This window comes from Portunus trituberculatus, chromosome 41, assembly GCF_017591435.1.
Source record: "Portunus trituberculatus isolate SZX2019 chromosome 41, ASM1759143v1, whole genome shotgun sequence".
Taxonomy (NCBI): domain Eukaryota; kingdom Metazoa; phylum Arthropoda; class Malacostraca; order Decapoda; family Portunidae; genus Portunus; species Portunus trituberculatus.
The window spans coordinates 21,785,547-21,809,487 of NC_059295.1; the positions used below are offsets into that span (position 1 = coordinate 21,785,547).

General features: G+C 40.9%; 3 protein-coding genes across 5 annotated transcripts in view; 2 read left to right on the forward strand and 1 right to left on the reverse strand.

The window, feature by feature from the left end:
- LOC123517202 overlaps positions 1–7,244 on the reverse strand; it is a 29,234-nt gene extending 21,990 nt beyond the window's left edge. Inside the window, exons 1-2 of the mRNA XM_045277214.1 lie at positions 6,881–7,244; positions 868–909 (exon numbers count right to left, since the gene is read on the reverse strand). Of these exons, the coding sequence (XP_045133149.1) occupies positions 868–909; positions 6,881–6,946 (108 nt within the window). The 5' untranslated portion in view covers positions 6,947–7,244. The remainder of the gene's footprint in view (positions 1–867; positions 910–6,880) is intronic.
- A 578-nt stretch (positions 7,245–7,822) lies between these two features.
- On the forward strand, positions 7,823–11,331 carry LOC123517204. 2 transcript variants are annotated; one of them, XM_045277216.1, is made up of 3 exons: positions 7,823–8,040; positions 10,118–10,320; positions 11,039–11,331. In XM_045277216.1, the coding sequence occupies exons 1-3, from the start codon at positions 7,856–7,858 to the stop codon at positions 11,218–11,220; spliced, it is 570 nt and encodes a 189-aa protein (XP_045133151.1). In that variant the 5' UTR covers positions 7,823–7,855; the 3' UTR covers positions 11,221–11,331. The 2 variants fall into 2 exon arrangements, with proteins under 2 accessions (XP_045133151.1, XP_045133152.1); XM_045277217.1 differs by lacking the exon at positions 7,823–8,040 and adding an exon at positions 8,075–8,188.
- Positions 11,332–14,851: 3,520 nt separating this feature from the next.
- Positions 14,852–20,983, forward strand: LOC123517205 (integumentary mucin C.1-like). 2 transcript variants are annotated; one of them, XM_045277218.1, is made up of 6 exons: positions 14,852–14,939; positions 16,506–16,746; positions 17,325–17,828; positions 18,378–18,578; positions 18,895–19,057; positions 20,401–20,983. In XM_045277218.1, the coding sequence occupies exons 2-5, from the start codon at positions 16,563–16,565 to the stop codon at positions 19,050–19,052; spliced, it is 1,047 nt and encodes a 348-aa protein (XP_045133153.1). In that variant the 5' UTR covers positions 14,852–14,939; positions 16,506–16,562; the 3' UTR covers positions 19,053–19,057; positions 20,401–20,983. The 2 variants fall into 2 exon arrangements, with proteins under 2 accessions (XP_045133153.1, XP_045133154.1); XM_045277219.1 differs by lacking the exon at positions 18,895–19,057.
- The last annotated feature ends 2,958 nt before the right edge of the window (positions 20,984–23,941 follow it).

The window sequence follows — 23,941 nt, forward strand, 5'->3', positions numbered from 1 at the left end:
TCCTATTATAATAATACACATGTACAGTTACACCTACTACTCCCTCTCCCCAAAGCCAGACTCAAAGCTTATCAGTTCCAGACATTCACTCAAACAAGTCACCCTTTTTGTCCCCAGAACATACATGGCTGTTTGAGTTATTTCAAACACTCACATCAGGGGAGGGAAGGAGGGGGTGGCAGAGGGAGTGGCTTGTTTGGGTCACTCAGAACTGACTGGCCTTGACTCTGGCTTCCAAGCAGGAGAAATTCTTAAGCAAGGCTGTACATAAGCATTAAATACATACTATACAATTATACCATCATATCTGACATACTAATATAGTTGAGCTATGTACTGTTCTGTACAGTATACATGAACAAATACTGAGGAATCAACTAAAGTATATTTGCTTGCTATATGATTATAATCTTGTGCTGAAATCAAACTATGCACAAGACACTGACACTTACAATATGTGCAGCAAAGACAAAACTGATTGCAAGGTGATAAGAATAACAGGTAATTAAGAATGACAAGATTGAACCAGCCTGTTGTGAGACACACATGCATGGCAAAGACTGGCAGAAAACATCAAGTAGTAACTTTGAAGGTAACAGAAATGATAGATTGTGCAAGTTCATCTTGACTGGAACTCTTCACTTGTTTTCTTCCTTCCTACTACTTAAACCATTTCAAAAGACGAGTATCACAACACCTCCACAACTTCACTGCCCATCATATTAGATTTTCTGGCTTTTTTGAGAGAGTAAATTAGCTTGCTTCTCTCTCTTTTTTTCATAGCAGCTGCCACCTCATCCAACAAGGCTCATGGTAAGGATTTCTTGTAATATGCACTACAAAGAAAACTGAAGGAGTTTCACTCACCTTCAAGAATTCTGTAATCCATGGCTTCAGCATAGTGTCAGGCTGAAAAAAAAGACAAATTATTTACTGATATATGTAATTACATATTGTAATCCATCATAAATCATAATGAGCAGATAATTATCTCAGACTAAATAGTGCTCAGTCCTGTTCCCTTACCACCCCAAGTAAGCTTTCCCACAATGTCAAAAACACTTTTTTTTTTTTTCTTTATCAGCATATCATAAATCCACAATCATTAACCTGTATTAACCATTACACAGAATACAGTCTAAGCACACAGTACTTAAGGAGGTATCCCCTTCTTTGGGGGGTTCCCTCTGGTGCAAACAGTGCAGCTGAAGTAGAATCTTGATGAGAAACAGCCTGATAAAGGTATAAACAACACCAGTTATGGCTAGAACAATCATAAAATTGAACAGTCCCACAAAAGAGCAACTGGGGAAAAACTCAGTATTTAGATGAGATGAGAGGTTAATGAAAGTGATCCTGGCTTGTTTGTACTTGCATAACAATAAGGAACTAAGGAACACATCTTTTCTTAAAAGATATTGTATATGAAAGAATAAACAACCAAAAGACAAACTTGCCTCAATACCAAATAAGCTAATGTATGCAGCCTTGCACTGGAGAATCCTGGTAATCTTACTTTCAACCACTGGTGTCTGTCCTTCCTAGTCCTCTCTTCATCTCAATATTATTGTTTTTGTCATTGAAAGAGACATATTCCATGCTCAGTTTCATGAAAACACCTGCTGTTATCTGAGAACAATTTACTAAGCTGTATAATTTCATCCAATTGTCAATTGTCTCAAGTTTCTTGGCCTCATCTCTTCCATATCAAATGATTTAGCACACTTCATCCACTCATTCCTATCCTTGCTCTTCATTTTGCCAAGACAGTGAAATCTATTGGACCTTATCTCTTCAATAATGCTCTCCTTAAATCCATTTTTCAGTCCATTTGCCAGGCCATTTCTCATAATGGCACAGGAAATCCATCTCATCACACCCTCACTACCCTACATTTCACCCTCTACACTGAGGCCTTTTCACATACTATCTTTAAGCACAATGTTTCACTCCAATCAAACACTGCACTTGCAGTTATCACACATGCAGCACACTTGTTCACTCTGCCACTCATGTTTAAAAGAAGTGTTTGAAACCCTTTCTCCTAACTCTTAACAGCATGAACATTTCTGATACACATATATCCCATGAAGAACACAACAAACACATCAGTGTACTGTACACACATAATTTATAGAAAAGTTTTGATACATTCAGAGAGCAAATAGGGAAAGCTATAACAACCTCAGAATCATGTTTTTAAATTTGAGAAATTGATCTAAAGGCCTGAGATGGATACTTACAATGCACAACTTTACTGATTAAATTATGTCAACCCATAAACTAGCCTGTGGTGATGTGGCTGTGCCAGTAACCAAAAGAATGCAAAAACAACTTAAAGGTGAAGTGAGAGCCTGCCTTCACTGATTTCCCCTATACGTACAAGAAATAACAATTCCTTAGAGGAAAAAAAGTAAATGTGATGGCAGCCATATCAGCAATAAGAAAAAAGCTGGTCAAAAAGGAGGCAACTGTGCTGCTGATCTGAGACACAAGTGACGGCAAGTAATGAAAGGCAAAGCCATTATTTGCTCTTCAGTTTGATGGAATTACTAATATGAGCAAATCAGCTGCTTCCTTTCATGATTTGCTCAATATCCACAATACCCCTCGTCCTTTACAGTCTACAGGTCAAATCTGAGAAAAGCAACCAGTAGCTGATTTTTCCCCACTACCTAATGGCTATCAGTGCCACTTTATTTTAAATCAATGTAATACATATGTCTGTAAAGTATTTTGTACAAACTAAACAGAAAAAAATATTCAAGAAAAGACCAACAAAAATTACACAGTAGAGAGAGCAAGTAAACATAGAGGAAAACACTCTGCTATTGCTATTGCCAAGACGCTGGGTTCGACTGACACATGCAGGTTTGAAATACATAGTGGAGTCTAATCACACATATACACCATATCTCAATTCACTCAGGGTTTGTTCCTGTGCAACACAACAGAAAACCTTTTCATGACACTAATTTCACATTCCTAAGAGTACAGTACAACAATAACATCCAATAAGGCTGAATATCAACTATATGATATTTGTCCATATTCACATGCACAACACACTTAAGAAAAAGACAAAATGATCAGCAAACCACATGGGGCCAGCTAGGAGAGTATGCTCCTTCTCCTCCTACCACACAATGGTGAATTATCAAAATCTAAGTGGTTCATGCAAGCAATATTAAAGTCAACCTGAATAATGGTAAAAAGGATATCAAGATGGTCAATAACTATACAGTTCTAGATGAAATGAATTATTTGCAGGAAAAAAAATTCTAAAAAAATGCTAATGAAATCACAACCAATCATGATAAAGAAGTGATCATGCAAGGACTTTATTAAGCATTCACTGCCAAGCTGATAACAGCAGACAAGGAGGCAGGATAATATGAGCAAAGGTCCCATTTTGCATGTCATCATCCCCATGAGGCTGTCTGCACGGTACAAAGAAACCATACCAACCAGGATTAGGGGAAAACCTGCTCTATCATCCATATCACTAGCACATGCGGCAATGCAACCACTAGCTTGCACTACCTGACACCTCAACTACAAGATATCATAGCAGGTATCATGATCTGACTAATATCAATGCAGTATCATTCCAAACGCTATGTCATTAACAGGACATAAGTACTGCAGAGTAGGTACATATTCAACATTGCTTCATTAGATATTATCAAAGTTTATCTGTCTTCAGTCTCTCTCTCATTGCCACAATTGTGTCCCATCTCTTGGTAAGGGTTCTTTCTACGTGTTTCTTTCTCATTAACATAGTTATGAAGTCAGTCAGTGATGTTTTCCTGGCTGTGCATCACTCCCTCCACAGACATTATCGAGAAGAAATTTATAATATATACAAGAAAATCCTCAGTTGTTGAAGTGATTATTCATAAAATCATAATAGTAACATACTTTTCAATACTACCAAACAGAGAAAATGATATAACTACTGACAGGAGTGACACAGTAAATGAGAACAAAAATAAATAAACATGTACACACTATATTCGGTAGTGCACACTGAGCTGTTGTATAGTGCTGGAACAAACCCACACATCAACACACTATGAGGGAGTGCATGGTGCTGAAAACACTAGCAAGCAATGGGTGGTGGACCATTTCTGGGAAGCAATTAACTCAGATCTGTCATCCTGAGAAGTAACTCTACTTATAAGTATCATTTCCCACATAGCTGAGGGCCTGTCAACACAATGCTTTCTGCCATCCTGTGTTAGAGGCAGTGTTGGATTAAAACCCTTCTCTAGCTTCCAAGAAACCCATCCCATATGACATCTGACACAACTGTTGTGACAGTTTGAGGCGATGGTCAGAGGCAGGAATACTTCCAAAGGGATAGATCTCAGCTTAGTGCTCCTTAGAAAAGGTCAACAGTCATCTTTCTGTTGAGTTGAAAACATTTCTTCATCAAATTACAGGAGTAATATTCACATGTATAGAATGCAAAATGTATAGAACACAAGATGAGAAATGTAAGCAGTGCAAGTGTAGAACAGCAAAAATTTTCCATATGAAAAGTGCTGTAAAAATGTGGATGTAATAAAAAATTTACAATCATTTTTTGTATTGGCATTTATCCAAATGCTCAACAGTAACTGCCATGCACCACCCTCCACGAGCCAGTGATCACCAATGCCTCGGCATCATATGCCATAGTGAGGATACTCAGCCAGTGTCACCACCACTTGCCATGTCAGAATGCATGATGCAAAGTAGTGAGGTCAGACCTCAAGCAGAAGCCAGATACACTCCATGGGCTGTGTGACTGAGCAGCATGTGATGGATTGTCAACACCACCAAGACAGTGTGGTACATACCATGCCCTGCAGTGACTGCTGTGACTGCATCACAATGTTTAAAAACAGACTAGATAAGCACTTAAATTTATTAGATTTATAATTATGTATAGCACTGCATGATAGTTTTTATAAGAAATTTACTATAGTTAAACAAGACATGATCCCCATGTATGGGGACCACAAATTGTAGAGGATTTCGCTGCAGGACTTAGCCCTGTTAATGGGCCAAATATTTAGAATTAGTATATAATATATTGTGTACTTGTAAGTGTATCTTTAAGTACTGATGATGAGGTCTGTGCAACTGATACAGGATAACCTAGATGGGCCCTGGTGGCCCTTTGTTATCCTATTATTTATGTTAATGTTGAAAAGCTAGTCTAACAATGCATGATATTATAAACAACAGATGGCTGATGAGGAGGTGCCACGAGGCAGTCAGTGCTAAACACTATGAGGAGAACAGACACTGATGCTAAGAAAAGTCTATCAGTTCAATCCTCCACAACACCATTCATAGGTATGGACTCAGTACATATATGAAACTGTGACATGCTGTGATTTATTCCTCACTGGCACTACACACATTGATCACATTATTTTCTTTGCATTTAACAGAACTGGATGCGACTTTAATTTTTCCAAAGGTAACTTTGACTTTGCAACTATTTTTGGCCCTCCCAGTGCGACTTGCTACTTTATGACTGCGATTCAGCTAAATTACAAAGTAAACTTTAGCATGATAACAGAAACATGCTTTTATAAGGCAAAGAAACACAATTATTAATTTTTTAATCTGCAGGTCATCCTCCTCCTCCTCCATGTTCTTCTCGCCCATCTCCACCTCCAGCCACAGTAATTTCTTTTATGAAAAGATGTCTTTCTTCCTGTTCAAAGTCATGGTAAATACACGGAACACTGGTGGTATGACTTTACTTAGCAAAACTTTTTCATAACAACTGTGACTTTGAAATTCATGGTACGGCATAGTTGCAACACATACTCAGTACTAGCATTTAATACACATGGATATTGGTTCACTACTTGCAAATCACACTTTTCTCTTCTCTTCCTACAGTAACTAATTTTCCCCAATATGTACAATGATTGGTGTAGAGTTGCACAGTCTGTTGGTGGATTAAATGCACTTGTGTTTTGACGAGGCATCTTGTGTTTATTCACATCCACTGAACAGAGACCATGTTGAGGACCACTTCCGGGAAATGCTGAACCAAAGTCTATCTCAAAAAGTGGCAAGCTTGCTGATGACCATGATCTCCCATGCATGGTGAGGCTCAATCTGATCATGCAAGCAGACACTTTCCAAGGCAACCACTAACACAAAGTGCAGTGCAGACACATTTCACACAGTGCATGATGCAGCCCATGGTGGGGATGGGCATTCAGGCAGTGCATACATCAACTGTTTGGCCACAAGGACACCTCATGTGACATTTAGATGTGGGAGCTACAGGACATAAGTAAAGAGAGGCTGGCTGGCACTGATTTTCACTACCTATGTCAGTCAAGTCAAGCTGAAACAATTTAATATTTTGTAAATATAAAACAATGTTTTCCTGACAATCTTTTTTTCTAATGAGTTTTCTTGCTTATTGAATTCACTTGATAATCTTTCTATCAAAATCACTTGAAAGATTATTTTCTGTCCACAATGAAATTTCAGGGAAACAAAAACCAATAACATCACAAGGAAACTGTAAGATCAATTCACAGCATATTGAAAAGGTATCAGCCAAACAAATATCACACTGGAAAAGGGTGGGATGCAGCTTACCGAAATTTTCACTATCCTCCAAGCTAACGTCTGTCACTCCAGCATCAGTCACTAACACTCCTCAGTTGCAATTGCTGCTATTGTTTTAGAAGGATAATGTCCACCAATTACAAAACACGAGAATAATTAACACCAATAATGAAATCGTGCAAGATAATGATGGGTAGGTAAATGAACACCAAATTAACGAGGTTAGTATGGCAGTAGTAGCAGTACAGGTGCAATGTTCACCTGTGCTGGAACACAAAAAGTACTTTACCTGTTCAAAACAAGAGGCAATGTTGGCTGTCACAAGTAGCAAACGTGTATTGGACCCGCCAGCCATGGTGAGACTTAGAGAGCCACTGAGCCCACACTAGAGAGAGAGGGAGAGGAGAGTCAGACAGTGCCACCACAACCACCACCACCACCACACTACCACCGCAGCCCCACAACCACACCGCTACAGCCTACTACACTACACAGGCTTCCTCTTTATTGGATTACACAGCGCCATCTTAGGTTCGGTAATATCTGATGGAGAGAATAAGTAACCAGTTATATCGTCTCCTCCACATCGATATCAACACAGGCCGCAGCCCACAGAAAACGGCCCCGCCTGCAGGGGTGAGCAAGGCAACTGGTGGTGAAGGGTTGGGTGGGTGGGCAGGGCAGCCACACACTGACACACACATCACACACCACTTTCTTTCTCGTTTTTTTTTTCTTTTCACCGCGCTACATCATAATTCCACTCGCCACAAATTTAGGTTGTTACGATATATCATATGAAACAGCACGCGTGAGTGAGGAAATGAATCCCAGTGAGATTGTTTTAGAATGATTCCGAGGGCTTGCTTATGTAAATCACGATTTCTCAACGCTGCAATTAACATGTGGGGGCATCTTTCTCATCACACTTCGCCACTAGTACAAGTACCCTCACAAAACAACAGTGTTAATAACTAAGGTTACAAACGGGGTGGAGAAAGAAAAGAAAAAAAAAAAAAGTGTAAAACATGTTCGTACTGGTTGTTGAATATTTGACAAGTAAATATTTTCGTAATACTCTCTGCTTGATCATTTGTTGATATGAATTACACTACAGGTGCGTGAAAAAGAATAAAACAGCTGTTCTGTTGTTTAGGTGCTTCCTTATTGTGTGTGTAGGAGCCTCTGGCAAGGATAAGCGGCCTCATATGCCCCTCCCTCGCCCTTTCCCTCTCTTTTTATACCATCCTGGGTAGACTTCGCCATGGCAGGATTAAGAGCACACAAGAGGCTGCCCATGATAGCAGCGTTCTTACTCGTGGCATTCCTGTATCTCAAGAAAGGAAAACAACTTAGGAACTATGAACTCTTTCTCCCGCACCAAGAACCCAAAGAGGTGTGGAATGTACTGGCAGATTTTAGCAACATAGCGCAAATGAATACCAGAATGTGAGTATCCACTGTCCTTCCTCAAGCTTTAACAGTGAATCTGGTGAGTCCTACTGGCCGCTACCATGCCATTTGTTTCTTTGCGTGTAAAAGTGACACGAGGCAGTCACCACCACGGCAACCTGTTGCTTGAGTATCGACTGCCCAGGTATTTATTGCACACACACACACACACACACACACACACACTGATACCATGAAGAAAAGTAGGGTGTTGGTCTGTTAATGAGGATGGATTCATGATTCCACAACGTTTCAGCAATCATCAGATGCCATGCATGGAACTTCTGTCATTACGAGTGTTGCATATATACAACATATAATATTCTTCAGTGTGTATGGTCTATTATGGAAAATTATTGTCCACGAATACAGTAACATGAATTAAACTTATGCATGGGACACATTATAACATTAATTTTGAAAAGAAGTTATTCTCAGAAGGTGAACTTACTTTGTGTCACGGGAGACTACGTAAATCATCTTATCATCTTGCTATCTTGAAAACCAATCATTTGGGCGCCAGCTGCAACAAGGGCCCTTCTCCCGCCCCCCCCTCGCCTTCCCTCCCGCCCTTCCTCTCACCGAAATGAATGTACAGTACATATTTATAGTCTATTAAAACCAAACGGAAAACGAGAGGGGATAAGCAATCAAACATCAGCCTCATCCTGTTTTATCTCTCTCTCTCTCTCTCTCTCTCTCTCTCTCTCTCTCTCTCTCTCTCTCTCTCTCTCTCTCTCTCTCGAGAGAGAGAGAGAGAGAGAGAGAAAGGGAATTAATTTCAGAACTATTCTTGTACAATTTTATTCATTATGTATCTTAATCAATAATTGCTTTTTGTGTACGAGAGTTGATATAACCTTTTTTTTCAGTAGTGTTTCCAACAGAGGCCTTTACTCTATACTCACTCTTTGTAACACGTGTCAGTGGTTTCCTCAATCGAACTTCATCTGCATCCTTGTGTTGATAACCTCGCTCCGCCCCTTCGCCTCATTTTCTTTCCCAACATCTTCACTGTTTCGATATAACGTGATAGCTGAAGGCATTTTTTTGTTCCTACTTCACGGTGGCAGACGCGATTAAGAGAACCTATTAGTATGTATAAGCTAATGAAGACTTGCTTTCGTATGTATTTCTTGCGTGTTCAAGTAAAGATCATTGTTGTCTTCAAGTCCCCCACGTGGCTGGTTGGTTATCTTCACCTTGAGATCAGCGTACGTCAATGCTTACAGTACTATGATGTCATTTATTTAGTCAGAATGGTTACTCATACGACAGAGACGTTTCCTCTCGGCACGGTCGCCATCAGTGACTTATTTTTGTCGCTACAACTCGAGCACTTCATGAACCACTCCACTCCCGAAAAACCAAAACGAGCGCTTTGAAGTGATCCCTGGCGTCTCCTTGGGGAATAAGTGAACCTTGCCATATGTTTCGGAATATCCACCCATGTGTCTATTTATATATTGATCTATTTATTCATTCATCCGTTCCCTTATTCATTTATTGATGTATGTGTCCAGGCAAATTACAAAATGAATCCAAGTATTCAAATGTATGTATGTATAAATGTATGTATGTATGTATGTATGTATGTATGCATTTATGTATACTCTAAAAGTCTAAAGGTACGGATAAATGTGTTTCCGTCTCCGTTTTCATTTCTATCCCATATTTCCTTCCTCCACTATCGCCGCCTACTCTTTAATCCGTTCCAAGCGATACGTCCATTTCTGAAGATATGTTTTAATGCTTACAAATATTATGTCTCCTTGGTTCTCAAATTCTACTCTGTCCTCTCAAACACCCGATCTCTATTTGTTGCCGTAATATACATTTTCCCTCCAACTCTTCCCATTCGTCGAATGATTAATGTATTCTATGAGAGAGAGAGAGAGAGAGAGAGAGAGAGAGAGAGAGAGAGAGAGAGAGATCTTTCCTTCCAATCTTGGTTAGAGTTGACGTCACAATATCACATGCGGACAGCACAATACTCTTCACCACCCTTTCCCCACACACCACACACACACACACACACACACACACACACACACTCTTCCTTTCGTGCCCTCAGAGACCACTGGGAGTTACTGGACCTGATAGAATCGCCGGACCACTGGAGCTACCGTTTGGTCACCTACGAGGGCATGGTGGGCCAGTGGCTGTTCGGTCTGAATGAGAATCGTGGTGAGATGCTAGCGGAGCCTGTCTCGCCTCCCGACCACTACTACATACAGGAATCCTACCTCACTACGAGCCTCCGTGGTCTGCTGCTCAGTGAGTGCTTGTTGTATCATAAGCTCAAGTGTTTGGGCATCTTAACAACTACAGTACCATGACGCGTTTCCATATTCATTCTGGTTACTATTTGTTAATTTTAAACAGCTTCAGAAACTTACGTGGGGATTTAAATAGTGAAGACTCAGGCTATTAATCTTCTGCCTTCCATACACTCTTGCTAATGTCAATAAAATGGTTTAATAGTACAGATATATCAAGGTAAAAATGTGTTCCAATATCGGAGGGGTTACTTGTATTGCGACAACTTGAAATCAGTCCTTAAGAGAGATGAAAGAGTTGAGTAATAGTGGCCAGGATCATAGTCAGCTAGCCTGCCACATTCACTCTCACTGTGTGGTACGCTTCGAGCCAAGTCTTCAGTCCTCTGATCTGCTGACACTGCCTATAAAAGCTGCTAACTGACAGATTACCAGCAGATCAGAAGACAACCAACACAAAGCACGGTGGAAGTTAGTATGGCAGGTAATTGACTCTGATACTTTTCAATGCGCACTGTACATGATCAGAGTGAGTAATGATTTATGATGATTTTTCTCACGCCACAAAATAAGATTCTCTACTTGCGTGATTGAGATGAAACATGGAAAAACTCTACAGTGGAGGAGTGAAGGGAGGCAATTACTAAGATAAAACTGATGAATAAGTGCATCTCTCTCTCTCTCTCTCTCTCTCTCTCTCTCTCTCTCTGCAACAGTCAAGAATCACGGCATCACGAACATCCGCCGCAGCCAGCAGGAGGGCCAGCCGGGCACGCTAGTGGTCTTGGACACCGGCAGCGACTGTCCACTGTTGTTTCACTACGTGTGTGTCATCGAGACTGATCTCAACAGACGTGTTTTCCTAGCAAACCTTCGCGAGTGGTTTGATAAGAAGTAAGGTGCCGCGGCCTATTCAGTTAGACTAATCAATGTATCTTTAAATGTTATGTGATTCGATGTGTTGTGCAATTCAGTGTAAAATGCGTTTATTAATAAATGTAAGCTCTTCCTGCTTCGTTTCCATAATGACTAAGTAGACCCTATGACCACCCAGCCAGTAAATGAGGAATGGTTGGCTAGAACTATATAGAACCACACACCACACACCACACACCACTACTTTGCCCTCTCCCGTGTAACAAAACCTGCGTTGAACAGCAAAATGGGTTTGGAGATGAGCTGAGTTGCCAGGACGGTGTCGATGACGCATGGCGATTATGTCGTGTCAGGTCAACATGATATTAAATAATAGCTGGTGATTGTAAAGGTGCCGAAAATTGGCCACAACTGCCCTCCGTAATCCACCATGATGCACCATGACACCGCAATAAATACATAAATAAATGAATAAATAAATAAATAAATAAAATGAATAAATAAAATAAAACAAAACTATCCACATTTCAGATAAAAAAAAAACCCCGCACATCATACGCCTGATAAGACATAACACCACAAACAGGTAAGGATAAAGGCACAATTGAGACAGCAAGGGGAGCACTGATTATGCTGCCACGTGAACATTCATCATTCGTAGAAGAGAACACTCTGATCATGTCCAGAGTCTGATACTGATTATGTGTGGAGGCGAATTCTGCTTATGCCTGGAGGCGAATACTTATGGCAGGTGTTGATACTGATTATGTCCAGAGACGAACACTGATTATATTTCATGCTCGAACGCGAATACTGACTTTGTGTGTGTGTGTGTGTGTGTGTGTGTGGCGGCGAATGCTGATTATGTTCGTGGGTGATGACGGCTGGAGACAAACACAGCAAATTACGTCTTCAGACGAGCAGGCTGGACGTGGTGGTTGTTACAGCAAGACACTTGAAAAAGGGTTCGATGGACTAGCATGGAAGGCTTTAAGGAGACAGTGTCGAAGGACAAGAGGGATGTGTTGACTGGGCATGCATCAGACCCGACATTATTATTACGGGTGTGTGGTCCAGGTGACAAGGCAGCAGTGAAGGTGGTGGAGTAAGACTTCAGGAGACAAGCAACAGGGAAGGCAGGGTGACGTGGTGAGCACGTGCTGCTTCCGAGAAATGCACTGCAGCAGCCACACGAGGACGCAGAGGGTTGACAGGGTCTTCAGGGTGAACTCGGGGTCGCTATGGACCCGGCGACGTCACTGCTTCACACGTTTCGAATGTAAGAAGAGCTGCGTATATGTATATATATATATATATATATATATATATATATATATATATATATATATATATATATATATATATATATATATATATATATATATATATATATATATATATATATATATATATATATATATATATATATATATATATATATATATATATATATATATATATATATATATATATATATATATATATATATATATATATATATATATATATATATATATATATATATATATATATATATATATATATATATATATATATATATATATATATATATATATATATATATATATATATATATATATATATATATATATATATATATATATATATATATATATATATATATATATATATATATATATATATATATGAACAGTATAATAAAAAAAGACGAATTGAATTGTTATGATTCTTACATGTGTTTGTATGTTGAGAATTGGGAACTGTTAGGTATGGCATTTGTGTCCCTTGGTGGTATAAAGGTCAGCGCACTTGACTCACACCCAGACGACAATAAAAATACTTCTATTCTTCACGCTACATCACATCCCATTCACCCAGCAGGAACAAAGCCTTGCAATCCCAGCAACACTAACCTCCTGTGCCGCAAGGAAGTGTTGCGGAGTCTGTAGCTTGCTTCTTATAAGAGACCCGAGATGGTCCATGCCTAACTGTGAGGAGGAAAACAAAACAACACCGCACACACACACACACACACACACACACACACACACACACACACACACACACACACACACACACACACACACACACACACACACACACACACACACACACACATTTCACACTTTATATGATAATCTTCCCCCTTGAGTACCTTTACGATGGAAGGGCGTGTGCTATATGGTGAAGGTACAAGCAGAGTACACACGTATGGCACTATTCATAGCACTATTATAATGACACGTAGCCACAAATCGTGTCAGCAAACTAAAGTGTCCATGGTGAAGCACACGCCATCTGCCTTGAGGGTATTGGGTGCACAGGCCTGGCACTTACCACCTTCGCTCCTAATCATTTGTTTTACACTAATGTACTGTACATGTTATTTTATAAGCTGTTCTCTCTCTCTCTCTCTCTCTCTCTCTCTCTCTCTCTCTCTCTCTCTCTCTCTCAATCCTGAACAAAAGTCGAATACCCTGACAACTTTGAGCCGTGTTGCAGTACAAATCCACCAATACAGTGATTGTTGTTTAGAGTTCTGTGATCTCAGTGAACGAAGCGACCCCTCAAAACTCAACCCTTACAAAACTGACACACCTAAAACTCAACGACAAGAAACCCTGCGGAAGGTAAATTAAGTGGGGTTCTATACTTTAATCAGCACTCACGAGGCCTGCGCTCTCTATAATAGGCGATGCAAACACAGTATCGCTCCGGCCACTATGAGAAGAAACAAAGCGTATATCAGTCAACAGTGAGCCAAAACTTAAACAGTAATTACGGGTGATATATGGTGACAGGGAACATGCGTGATTTCTCCTTGGAAGGCTGCCGGAAATGGACCACAAACACTGAGGTGGGGCCCATGCATACTTGTTGGACAGAAGAGTATTTACACACACACACACACACACACACACACACACACACACACACACACACACACACACACACACACACACACACACAGAGAGAGAGAGAGAGAGAGAGAGAGAGAGAACAGTTGATTATACCATGTTATGACTCCTATTCTAATCTTTACCAGAGTTTGACAGTACGGTAGATATTTCACAACGCGCGCTTAGGTCACCATTATATTCTCTTCTATTTCCAAGGTGTTATTGAGAGAAAATAAATAAATAAGTTGATAAATAAATAAATAAATCTACGAGAACTCGTTATCAAGATACCTATAATACAACGGATCTTCTTAATTGACCTAATATAACTTTTGTATTAGCAGAACTCGTGTATGACACACACACACACACACACACACACACACACACACACACACACACACACACACACACACACACTCTCTCTCTCTCTCTCTCTCTCTCTCTCTCTCTCTCTCTCTCTCTCTCGATGTGAGTTAGATGATAGAAAAGAAAACAAAAAGGTAGAAGAACAGGAGCAAGAACAAGAATAGGAAGAAGAAGACGACGACGACGACGACGACGAAGAAGAAGAAGAAGAAGAAGACGATGACGACGGCGACAACGAAGAAGAAGAAAGAAGGAGAAGAAGAAGAAGAAAACGTTATATTCATGGTCTGTATTTATCTCGTCCCATAATTTAAGACAGAGCGATAAAGAGAAAGGACAGGAGGCACTTAGGGCAAACGAGAGCCGACCTGGAGTGAAACATGGTGTGTACACGAGACAGGTCGATGAGTGGCGCCACCTGGACAGTGAGGGGCACGGAGGACGCACACGGCAGGCGACGCTCCCTTCAGACGCACGTTTGATCTGAACTGTAAGTATGTGGGTAGGTTGGATAGATGTCTGACCAGAAAAAAAGAGAAAAAGATATACTACCTTCCCTTTGCCTAAATTTGCCTCTTGTTAGTAACTAGATAGTGGCGACCTCGCACGCTGTGATGGACTTAACCCCTTCTGTACTGGGTCACTTTTTTTTTACCTTGAGTTTGGGTATGATTATATGATTTTATTTAAATTTTGATAGGTCTATGGAGATCATAATGTTAATGGCCACAGTCTTCACTATTTTAATCCCCTCACAAGTTTCTGAAGGTGTTTAATCACCAAATAGTAAGCAGAATGAATATGAAAACATGTCATGGTACTGAAAAGGTTAATAGTAGAAAGGATGGCTTGGCACGATGGAAGGCTTATGTATATTTGTTTTTATTAGTGTAATATTCTTTCTGTACACTTTATATATTTAAAAAAAATGGAAATGAAGGTGAAACAATGCGGTGGGTGTGTGTGGCGTGAAAATTCGTAATGCTAACTCTCATATGTGTGTGTGTGTGTGTGTGTGTGTGTGTGTGTGTGTGTGTGTGTGTGTGTGTGTGTGTGTGTGTGTGTGTGTGTGTGTGTGTGTGTGTGTGTGTGACACTGTGTGTGTATTTACCTAGTTTTACCTAGTTATAATCTTACAGGGCCTGGGCATTACGCTCGTGTGTGTGTGTGTGTGTGTGTGTGTGTGTGTGTGTGTGTGTGTGTGTGTGTGTGTGTGTGTGTGTGTGTGCGTGTGCGTGTGTGCGTGTGTATGTGTATGTGTTCGTGTTTTGCACCGTATTCTGAAACATACCTGGCCGCCCCTTGGTTACTTACAAACGCTCTACGAGGTTAGGTTAGGTTAGGTTCGGTTAGACTTTTGAGAGTGTGTTTGTTATTCTATTGACAGATTAACAAGATTTCTACAATTCTAACAGGAAAACATGCGTGAGATCCCAACAAGTCATTCCCAAGGCCTTTGAAAATACTCGTGTTGTGAGAGCAAAGCGTTTCTGTTTCTGTACATGGTCCGTACGCCAGACGTGAGCTGCTCTACACTCAGCTTACGGCCAAGTCACTCGCCTTCCTGTGGTCCAGTACAATGTCCTACGAGTTCGGTGGACATTAGCCTATTAGCTAAGAGATCAGAAATACAGCGGTCTAAAAAATCCTGGGAATCAATGTCCCCGTATTTCCTCCATCCCCGCTAAGACGGCTGAAAAGCACAATACAAGGAAGAACAAAAAAATCTTTATCGTTCAGTTACTGTTCATCTCTCTTGCATTAAAGAATCTCGAAGCAAAAAGAAGTGTTAGTAGTCTCTCTTCTCGTTTGAGTCGCTTTTTATGGCTAGCAGGGAATATGGAAAAACGTGGTAAACATCCAGACCACTCCAGCAAAACTACTACACTTATGGCTCCAATTTGTTCTATGTCTATCATGACTTCTTTTACACTAGGTGTTCAGAAATCATAACTCAAGGCAATACACACTCGTACGTGTCTCTACAGGTTGGTTTGTCCCTGTTGCCCCGTCTCAAATCCGACTAGACCAAAGAAGCAATCTTCTCATTACACAGGGTGCAACAAAAGTCTGTTGGCTGTGTTCCTGCTTCTGCGACGCTTCTCTTTATGCGATGGGGAGGTTCTGGTTACTGGTGGTGGCTTGGGTGCATCTGCTCCTGCTGTTTGGTTCCTCGCCATCGGAAGGGATCACTTCCTCACTCTTCCACCGCTCCAAACCCAGCCATCAATGTGGGACTTCTTACTTCGCTACTCAGGTCACCTCCGCGGTGGCCTGCGGCGCCATCTGCAGTACTGGTGATTACCAATGTTGAGCATGACGTCAGTATACAAAATTGTTGTCTTGATGAGATCATTAAGCTATCATAAATTAATCAACTAAACTTCCTTCCGCTTGTAGTCTACAACCATGATTCGCAGTCATTCTAGCCCATACACACACACACACACACACACACACACACACACACACACACACACACACACACACACATTATATATATATATATATATATATATATATATATATATATATATATATATATATATATATATATATATATATATATATATATATATATATATATATATATATATATATATATATATATATATATATATATATATATATATATATATATATATATATATATATATATATATATATATATATATATATATATATATATATATATATATATATATATATATATATATATATATATATATATATATATATATATATATATATATATATATATATATATATATATATATATATATATATATATATATATATATATATATATATATATATATATATATATATATGCGTGTTGGCTCCCAACACGTTGGTGCAAAGACTGGTGTTTCAGAGGATAAATGTCTCGGGTTCAGCCTGGGGGTGGCGATGAACTCCAAGCGGCGTTGTGAGGTTGTTGAGACCTCAGACAACTGTAACAAAAACTCCAACTTTGACTACTATTCAAGATCTGGCACAAAGACAACAACAACTTCTTCCATGTCCACTGCCACTGTGCCTCCTTCAACCACACCGACTACAACTGCCACTACCACCCCTACGACCACCACGACTCCGCCTCCTTCAACAACAACTGCAACTGCCACTACTACGACTCCACCTCCTACAACCACAACCACTGCCACTACCATTCCCACGACTACCACGACTCCGCCTCCTTCAACCACACCAACTACAACTGCCACTACCACTGCAACGACCACCACGACTCCACCTGCTTCAACCACAACCACTGCCACTACTACGACTCTGCCTCCTTCAACTACACCAACTACGCCAACGACTGTTACGACTCCGACTTCAACCACACCTCAGTCTTCTACCACTCTTACAACAGGTATTGTAATGTGTGTGTGTGTGTGTGTGTGTGTGTGTGTGTGTGTGTGTGTGTGAGAGAGAGAGAGAGAGAGAGAGAGTGTGTGTGTGTGTGTTCTGAGAGCCAAATACTGCTTAAAAGTTCCAAGATCACGCGCGTCAGTCTCCACAGTGCTGGGGATGGTTGATTAGCGCAGCGGGGTAAGCAGTATCAAGCACCACGCTGGGCAAACACACGCCTCCTCCCAATCAATTGTTCTGCCATGCTTTTTTTTTTTTCCTATACAAGTTACTTTTACTATAACCAAAATTACCTTCATTATTTTCCTGTGCGTTGGGACGGTAACACTACAACACTACATCTAGCAGTTGGTGACACACTATCAAGACGTTTCCTGAGACCTTTCCTGATAAGTGTACGTACGTTGTGGAAATTTCACTGCCACACCGTTCCAACAATACTTGCTTAATTTCAAAGATTTCATTTCAAAGACTTCCTGTCCCAAATCATTTTCCGATGTACAAATAATATCTTAGAGAGAAAAGTAATTAATCAACTATTCTTCTGCAGCGAGTTCTGCTGTCCTGCTTGAGGCACAAACGGATGAGGTGGTGACAGGAATACAAACAGACAACAGTAAAAAGATTTTGACAGATCTCATGACGCAGCAGCTGCAGTGGGTCGGCTCAGAGTACAGTAAGTTGGAGGGAGAGCAGTGTGACGCCAATGGTGCCATCACCGCCACGCTGAGTGATACCTCCAAATTCTGGTGTGAGTAAAGCCTACAGTACAATTATGTAGTAGCATATGCACCACTGTTATGCTCCCCACCTTGGTCTGCCACACACCTGCCTCATCCACCCTCATGCTCACACACACGTAATGTGACAATCCCATGCTGATTCTGTTCGTTCACTATGTCCATCTAATTTATTACACACACACACACACACACACACACACACACACACACACACACACACACACACGCAAGCGAGCGAGTGAATATATATATATATATATATATATATATATATATATATATATATATATATATATATATATATATATATATATATATATCCAGGCAGGCCAATAAGTGGCAGCGTGTCCATCAGCGACTGTTCCGATGAGAAAGTTAGTTCCTCCACCAAAAAGAGCAACTGTCCCGCTGATCACGTGGGCGTAGCAGTGTCCCCGGGCAGCTCCTGGGCATACATCAAGTGCTGCCGACTGACTACATAATTTATGTAAGTGTATGATTTCCTAATAGCAAAGTTCACAGTTTTGAGATGGCTCTAGAGAATGTCAGAAAGTTTTGAATTTGTAGCACACATGGTGAAAATAGTGATAGCTGGTCCAGAAATGCGTGGTCACTTCTAGTCACTGTCCATGTAAATTTCTATGTGCTCTCTTACTCTCATCTAACTCCTCTGACTATAAAGAATTCTCTGAATCCTTAAATCCCGAAGTGAAACATATTCTGACCCTATCTCCTTTCGTAAAGATTTCCATTTTAAGAGACTTCAATGTTCACCACGAGCTTTGACTTTCCTCCCTTCACTGACCATGCTTATGAACAAGCTTTTACCTTTGCTATCCTCCATGATCTAGAGCGACTGGTGCAACACAATATTCGTATTCTTGACCGTCTTGAAGATAAGCTCATCATTCTTGATCCTTTCCTCACCTAAATCCATCTGCTTATGCTGTTACTCTATCTTTGTCGGGCTCTTCCGATCACAATGTCATATCTGTGTACTGTCTTATTTCTCCAATCCCTCCTTAAGATTAAAAAAATGGAGATACCGCTGGCGTTTTTCTTCTGCTTATTTGGGGGGACATGAGAAGGTATTATGGTGAATTTCCTTGGAATGACTATTGCTTCCTTGTCGGAGACCCGTTTTTGTGTGCAGAGCGCATAACAGAGGTGAGTGTCTGGCACGGAGGCTTTTAAATTCCTCGTTTTCTCCCGATCTTCCAAACCTTGGTTTAAAAGCTTGTCCTCGTACTATATATGATAGAGAGATGACCCGCAACAGGTATTTCAGTATTTCAGTAAATCTCATGCACTTCATAATTATGTCCGTAATCATGTCAAGTCTGTTCTCCAACTTGCCAAAAACTCTTTCATTAATAAAAAAATGACGAAATCTTTCAAGATCTGCCTTCAACCCTCAGAAGGCTTATGGAGCTGAAGGGGTCCCTCCTATTGTTCTCGGAAACTGTGCCTCCGTGGCTGCATCTTGCCTACTCAAATTCTTCCAATTCTGTCTTTCAGCATCTACTTTTCCTTCCTACTGCAAGTTTGCCTACATTCAGCCTGTTCTTAAAAAGAGTGACTTTTAATTTCTTGCCCACTTTTTTTTCTAATATATCCTCAACAATGATTCTTAAACATCAATCACTTCACAATCTTCTATCTAATCGCCAGATGGCTTCCATCAAGGCCGCTCTATACTGATCGTCTTCTGACATTCCTTGCTGAATCTTGGTCATCCTCTTTTAGGTATTTTAATGAAACTTAAATATATCCAAAGCTTTTGATAGTCTGTCACAAAGCGTTGATATCCGCTGTGTTACTCCTCTGCAGGACACCTTTGAGAACCTGGCAGTCTTCTCTCAAAGAAAGTCAGTACAGCAGGAGGAGGGAGGAGGGAACACGACAACGTGGTTTGGACACAATGTGGCAGTTGCTGTTCCTCACAGTGGCCGCAGGATGGCATTGTACGCACTGCTTGCTGAATTAACGAGAATTTTGGTCGCAGCACGGGATAATGATAGCAAAGCAGCTCCCATTGAAACACACCTGCGGCATTAAGGATAACTGGGAGAGCCATATTTATTGTGAAATGATATCACCCCTCTCTCTCTCTCTCTCTCTCTCTCTCTCTCTCTCTCTCTCTCTCTCTCTCTCTCTCTCTCTCTCTCTCTCTCTCTCTCTCCGATCAATTAGCAATTAGAGGCTAGGTACTAGGTACATGAGGTGAGAGTGATGGCGCGCAGGGATACACACAGAAAGACATCCTTGTGTATAGTGAAGTGATAGCGATTTGTTGGGCAGCATAAGCTTCCCGCACAGCTCATGCTGTGTTTACAGTTTGCTAGCGTCACAGTTCCAATTAGTGATTAATTTGGCCTTTGATTTCAGTTTCTGTAATGAATTTGATGAATGAACTTGCAACAAAAATAAAGAATGAAATTGCACATGAATTATTTATTCCAACACACACACACACACACACACACACACACACACACACACACACACACACACACACACACACACATTGGCGGTCATTACGTGGACGAACTGTCAGAAGGCATGGGAGGGGATGGGGTCAGTCTTACATGAGCATACTGAACATCCACCACTCCCATACATAGGTCCACAGAGGGAGGATGGGTGTGAGAGGATCAGCCGGTGTACTGTATTGCCCTGGAGAAATTTAGGGCGTTCATTAGATCTTTAGAGGTCCATAAAACATGCCCCCTGCTCCCCATGCTTCCCACGCCTCTACCTACTGGCTGCAGGTAATGGGGGAGACCTAAAACTACTCCTACTCCTGCTACTCCTGCACCGGTACATTTCACTTTATGGCGGCGGCACTGGCCATGCATGCAACACTGTTCGCTAAAAAGTAAGGCAGTTAGAATGGCTGAAGCCGATCGAAATGAGAAGCAAATATGTAAAGAAAGCAATGGAAGGCAAAACAAGCAATTCACATGACGAGAATATGAACAGCCTGTTAATTATCTTGGGTATGTTTGAAAGTTACTGTTAACACCACCACCACCACCACTACTACTACTACTACTACTACTACTACTACTACTACTACTACTACTACTACTACTGCTGCTACTATTGTTGTTATTCCATTGCTGCTTTTCCTGCACAACAACAACAAGAATGTATATACACAATCACGTCATGAGAGAGAGAGAGAGAGAGAGAGAGAGAGAGAGAGAGAGAATAACACCAATGGTAATGACGATGAGGAGGTCAGAGAGAGTTAGCCAAGAGTGGAATAAATGTGTTGAAGCCTCCATCCCTCGACACACTGCCAGTACACGAGATCGCTACACTCTTAGCCAGTTCCAGTCTCCTTTTCCTTTTCGTTTGCTATCTAACCAACGAGATTACTGTACTTCAGCCGCGATCAGGTTCCATGGTCAATGCTGGCCGGTGTTTTTCGTGTGGGAGCGAACGAAAGAGGAACTGGTAAAACAAAACGGTTAATTCCATATAGTCTTTTTTGTAAGCTATTCAACCCAATGTCGGACCTCTATGGGGGCTGGGAACTAAGTGGGGATCTTTGTTTAGTAATTTTTGTTATCATTGGCCAGTTTTTTTTTCCTGTTTACATAAAAAAAAGAAAAGAAAAACGCTTCTCGAACACATAGGAGACTGTCAAACTGAACTAAGCTTTACGGCTCCACAAATTCCAAGGGAGAGAGAGAGAGAGAGAGAGAGAGAGAGAGAGAGAGAGAGAGAGAGAGAGAGAGAGAACTGACTATACGAAATTTTTTGCCCCTTCAGTAACATGAAACGTTTTCCTATTTTTCTTATTATTTCGTGATTTTATACAGCTTTAAAAACTTATGTGGGGGATTTAAAATAGTGAAGACTCTACTCATTAATCGTCTGTCCTCCATAGACCCTTCCTAATGTCAATAAAATCGTCTAATTGATCCCAAAACTTTCGGTAAAAATGCGTCCCAGTAGTGAAGGGGTTAAGTTGACTGGAGCTAATTTGGTAACATTTGATTCATTGTAATTTCCAGGTAATGTTTCAGGTAGAGGGATGCGGAAGGTGGGAGGTGGAGCGGTGATATAAAGAATTAAGGGTAGATACGTACAAGGAAGGAGCAGGTGTATGTGTGTGTGTGTGTGTGTAATTCACTGTATGATCTGCTGCAGTCTCTGACGAGACAGCCAGACGTTACCCTACGGAACGAGCTCAGAGCTCATTATTTCCGATCTTCGGATAGGGTGTGTGTGTGTGTGTAATTCACTGTTTGATCTGCTGCAGTCTCTGACGAGACAGCCAGACGTTACCCTACGGAACGAGCTCAGAGCTCATTATTTCCGATCTTGGGATAGGTCTGAGACCAGGCACACGCCACACACCGGGACAACAAGGTTACAACTCCTCGATTTACATCCCGTACCTACTCACTGCTAGGTGAACAGGAGCTACACGTGAAAGGAGACACACCCAAATATCTCCAACCGGCCGGGGAATCGAACCCCGGTCATCTGGCTTGTGAAGCCAGCGCTCTAACCACTGAGCTACCGGGCCGTGTGTGTGTGTGTGTGTGTGTGTGTGTGTGTGTGTGTGTTTGACTGGAAGCTTGTGACAACACTAGCTGACAGGTCGAGAAATTGAGTATTGACGCTCAACACACCACGCTGCAGCCTTTCTGTACCTTAATTAGGCGAGACAGAAACACCTTAAAAGTAACCGTGTGTGTGTGTGTGTGTGTGTGTGTGTGTGTGTGTGTGTGTGTGTGTGTGTGTGTGTGTGTGTGTGTGTGTGTTTTGTGGACATGCAGCAGGTCAGTGTGTTCTCAGGTGTTACTAACGACTTCAGAACTGGGATGTGTTTTTATCTTGATTTCTGGGCACAATTAGACCATTTCATTGACATCATAAAAGGTCTATGGAGATCAGAAGATTAATAATGGCCAGAGTCTTCACTCTTTCAATCCCCAACATGAGTTTCTGAAGCTATATAAAATCACCAGAGTGAATATGGAAACGCGTCATGGTATACTGAAGGGGTTAAGAAACAAAGGAATGCTGTCAGAAAGTGTACACACATACTGACGGACATCAGCAGCAATCATCCTTCTCCGTGGCACTCAGCCGAACCGTATCTTGGCAACCACCGTCATAAATCTACATTACAAACGCCACTACACTGTCAATCTGCCTGTCGTCGAACTAATGCACCACAAGCAGGTACACTTTACAAATACAACCAACGCTATACACAGCTGAGTAATGTACAACTATCATCTGAAGCGACAGTACAAAATTTCAACAGAAAAATTAAATTAAATAAAAACAAAGTAAATAGATATAAAAGAAATAGTGGAAATTTGTGGTGTGGGGAGGCAAAGAGCAG

Coding starts and splice junctions, on each gene's coding strand:
- LOC123517204 (XM_045277216.1), top strand. CDS start 7,856: ATGGCAGGATTAAGAGCACACAAGAGGCTGCCCATGATAGCAGCGTTC. Junction 8,041..10,117: donor GCGCAAATGAATACCAGAAT/GTGAGTATCCAC, acceptor TCGTGCCCTCAG/AGACCACTGGGAGTTACTGG. Junction 10,321..11,038: donor CCTCCGTGGTCTGCTGCTCA/GTGAGTGCTTGT, acceptor TCTCTGCAACAG/TCAAGAATCACGGCATCACG.
- LOC123517205 (XM_045277218.1), top strand. CDS start 16,563: ATGGGGAGGTTCTGGTTACTGGTGGTGGCTTGGGTGCATCTGCTCCTG. Junction 17,829..18,377: donor TTCTACCACTCTTACAACAG/GTATTGTAATGT, acceptor ATTCTTCTGCAG/CGAGTTCTGCTGTCCTGCTT. Junction 18,579..18,894: donor TGATACCTCCAAATTCTGGT/GTGAGTAAAGCC, acceptor ATATATATCCAG/GCAGGCCAATAAGTGGCAGC.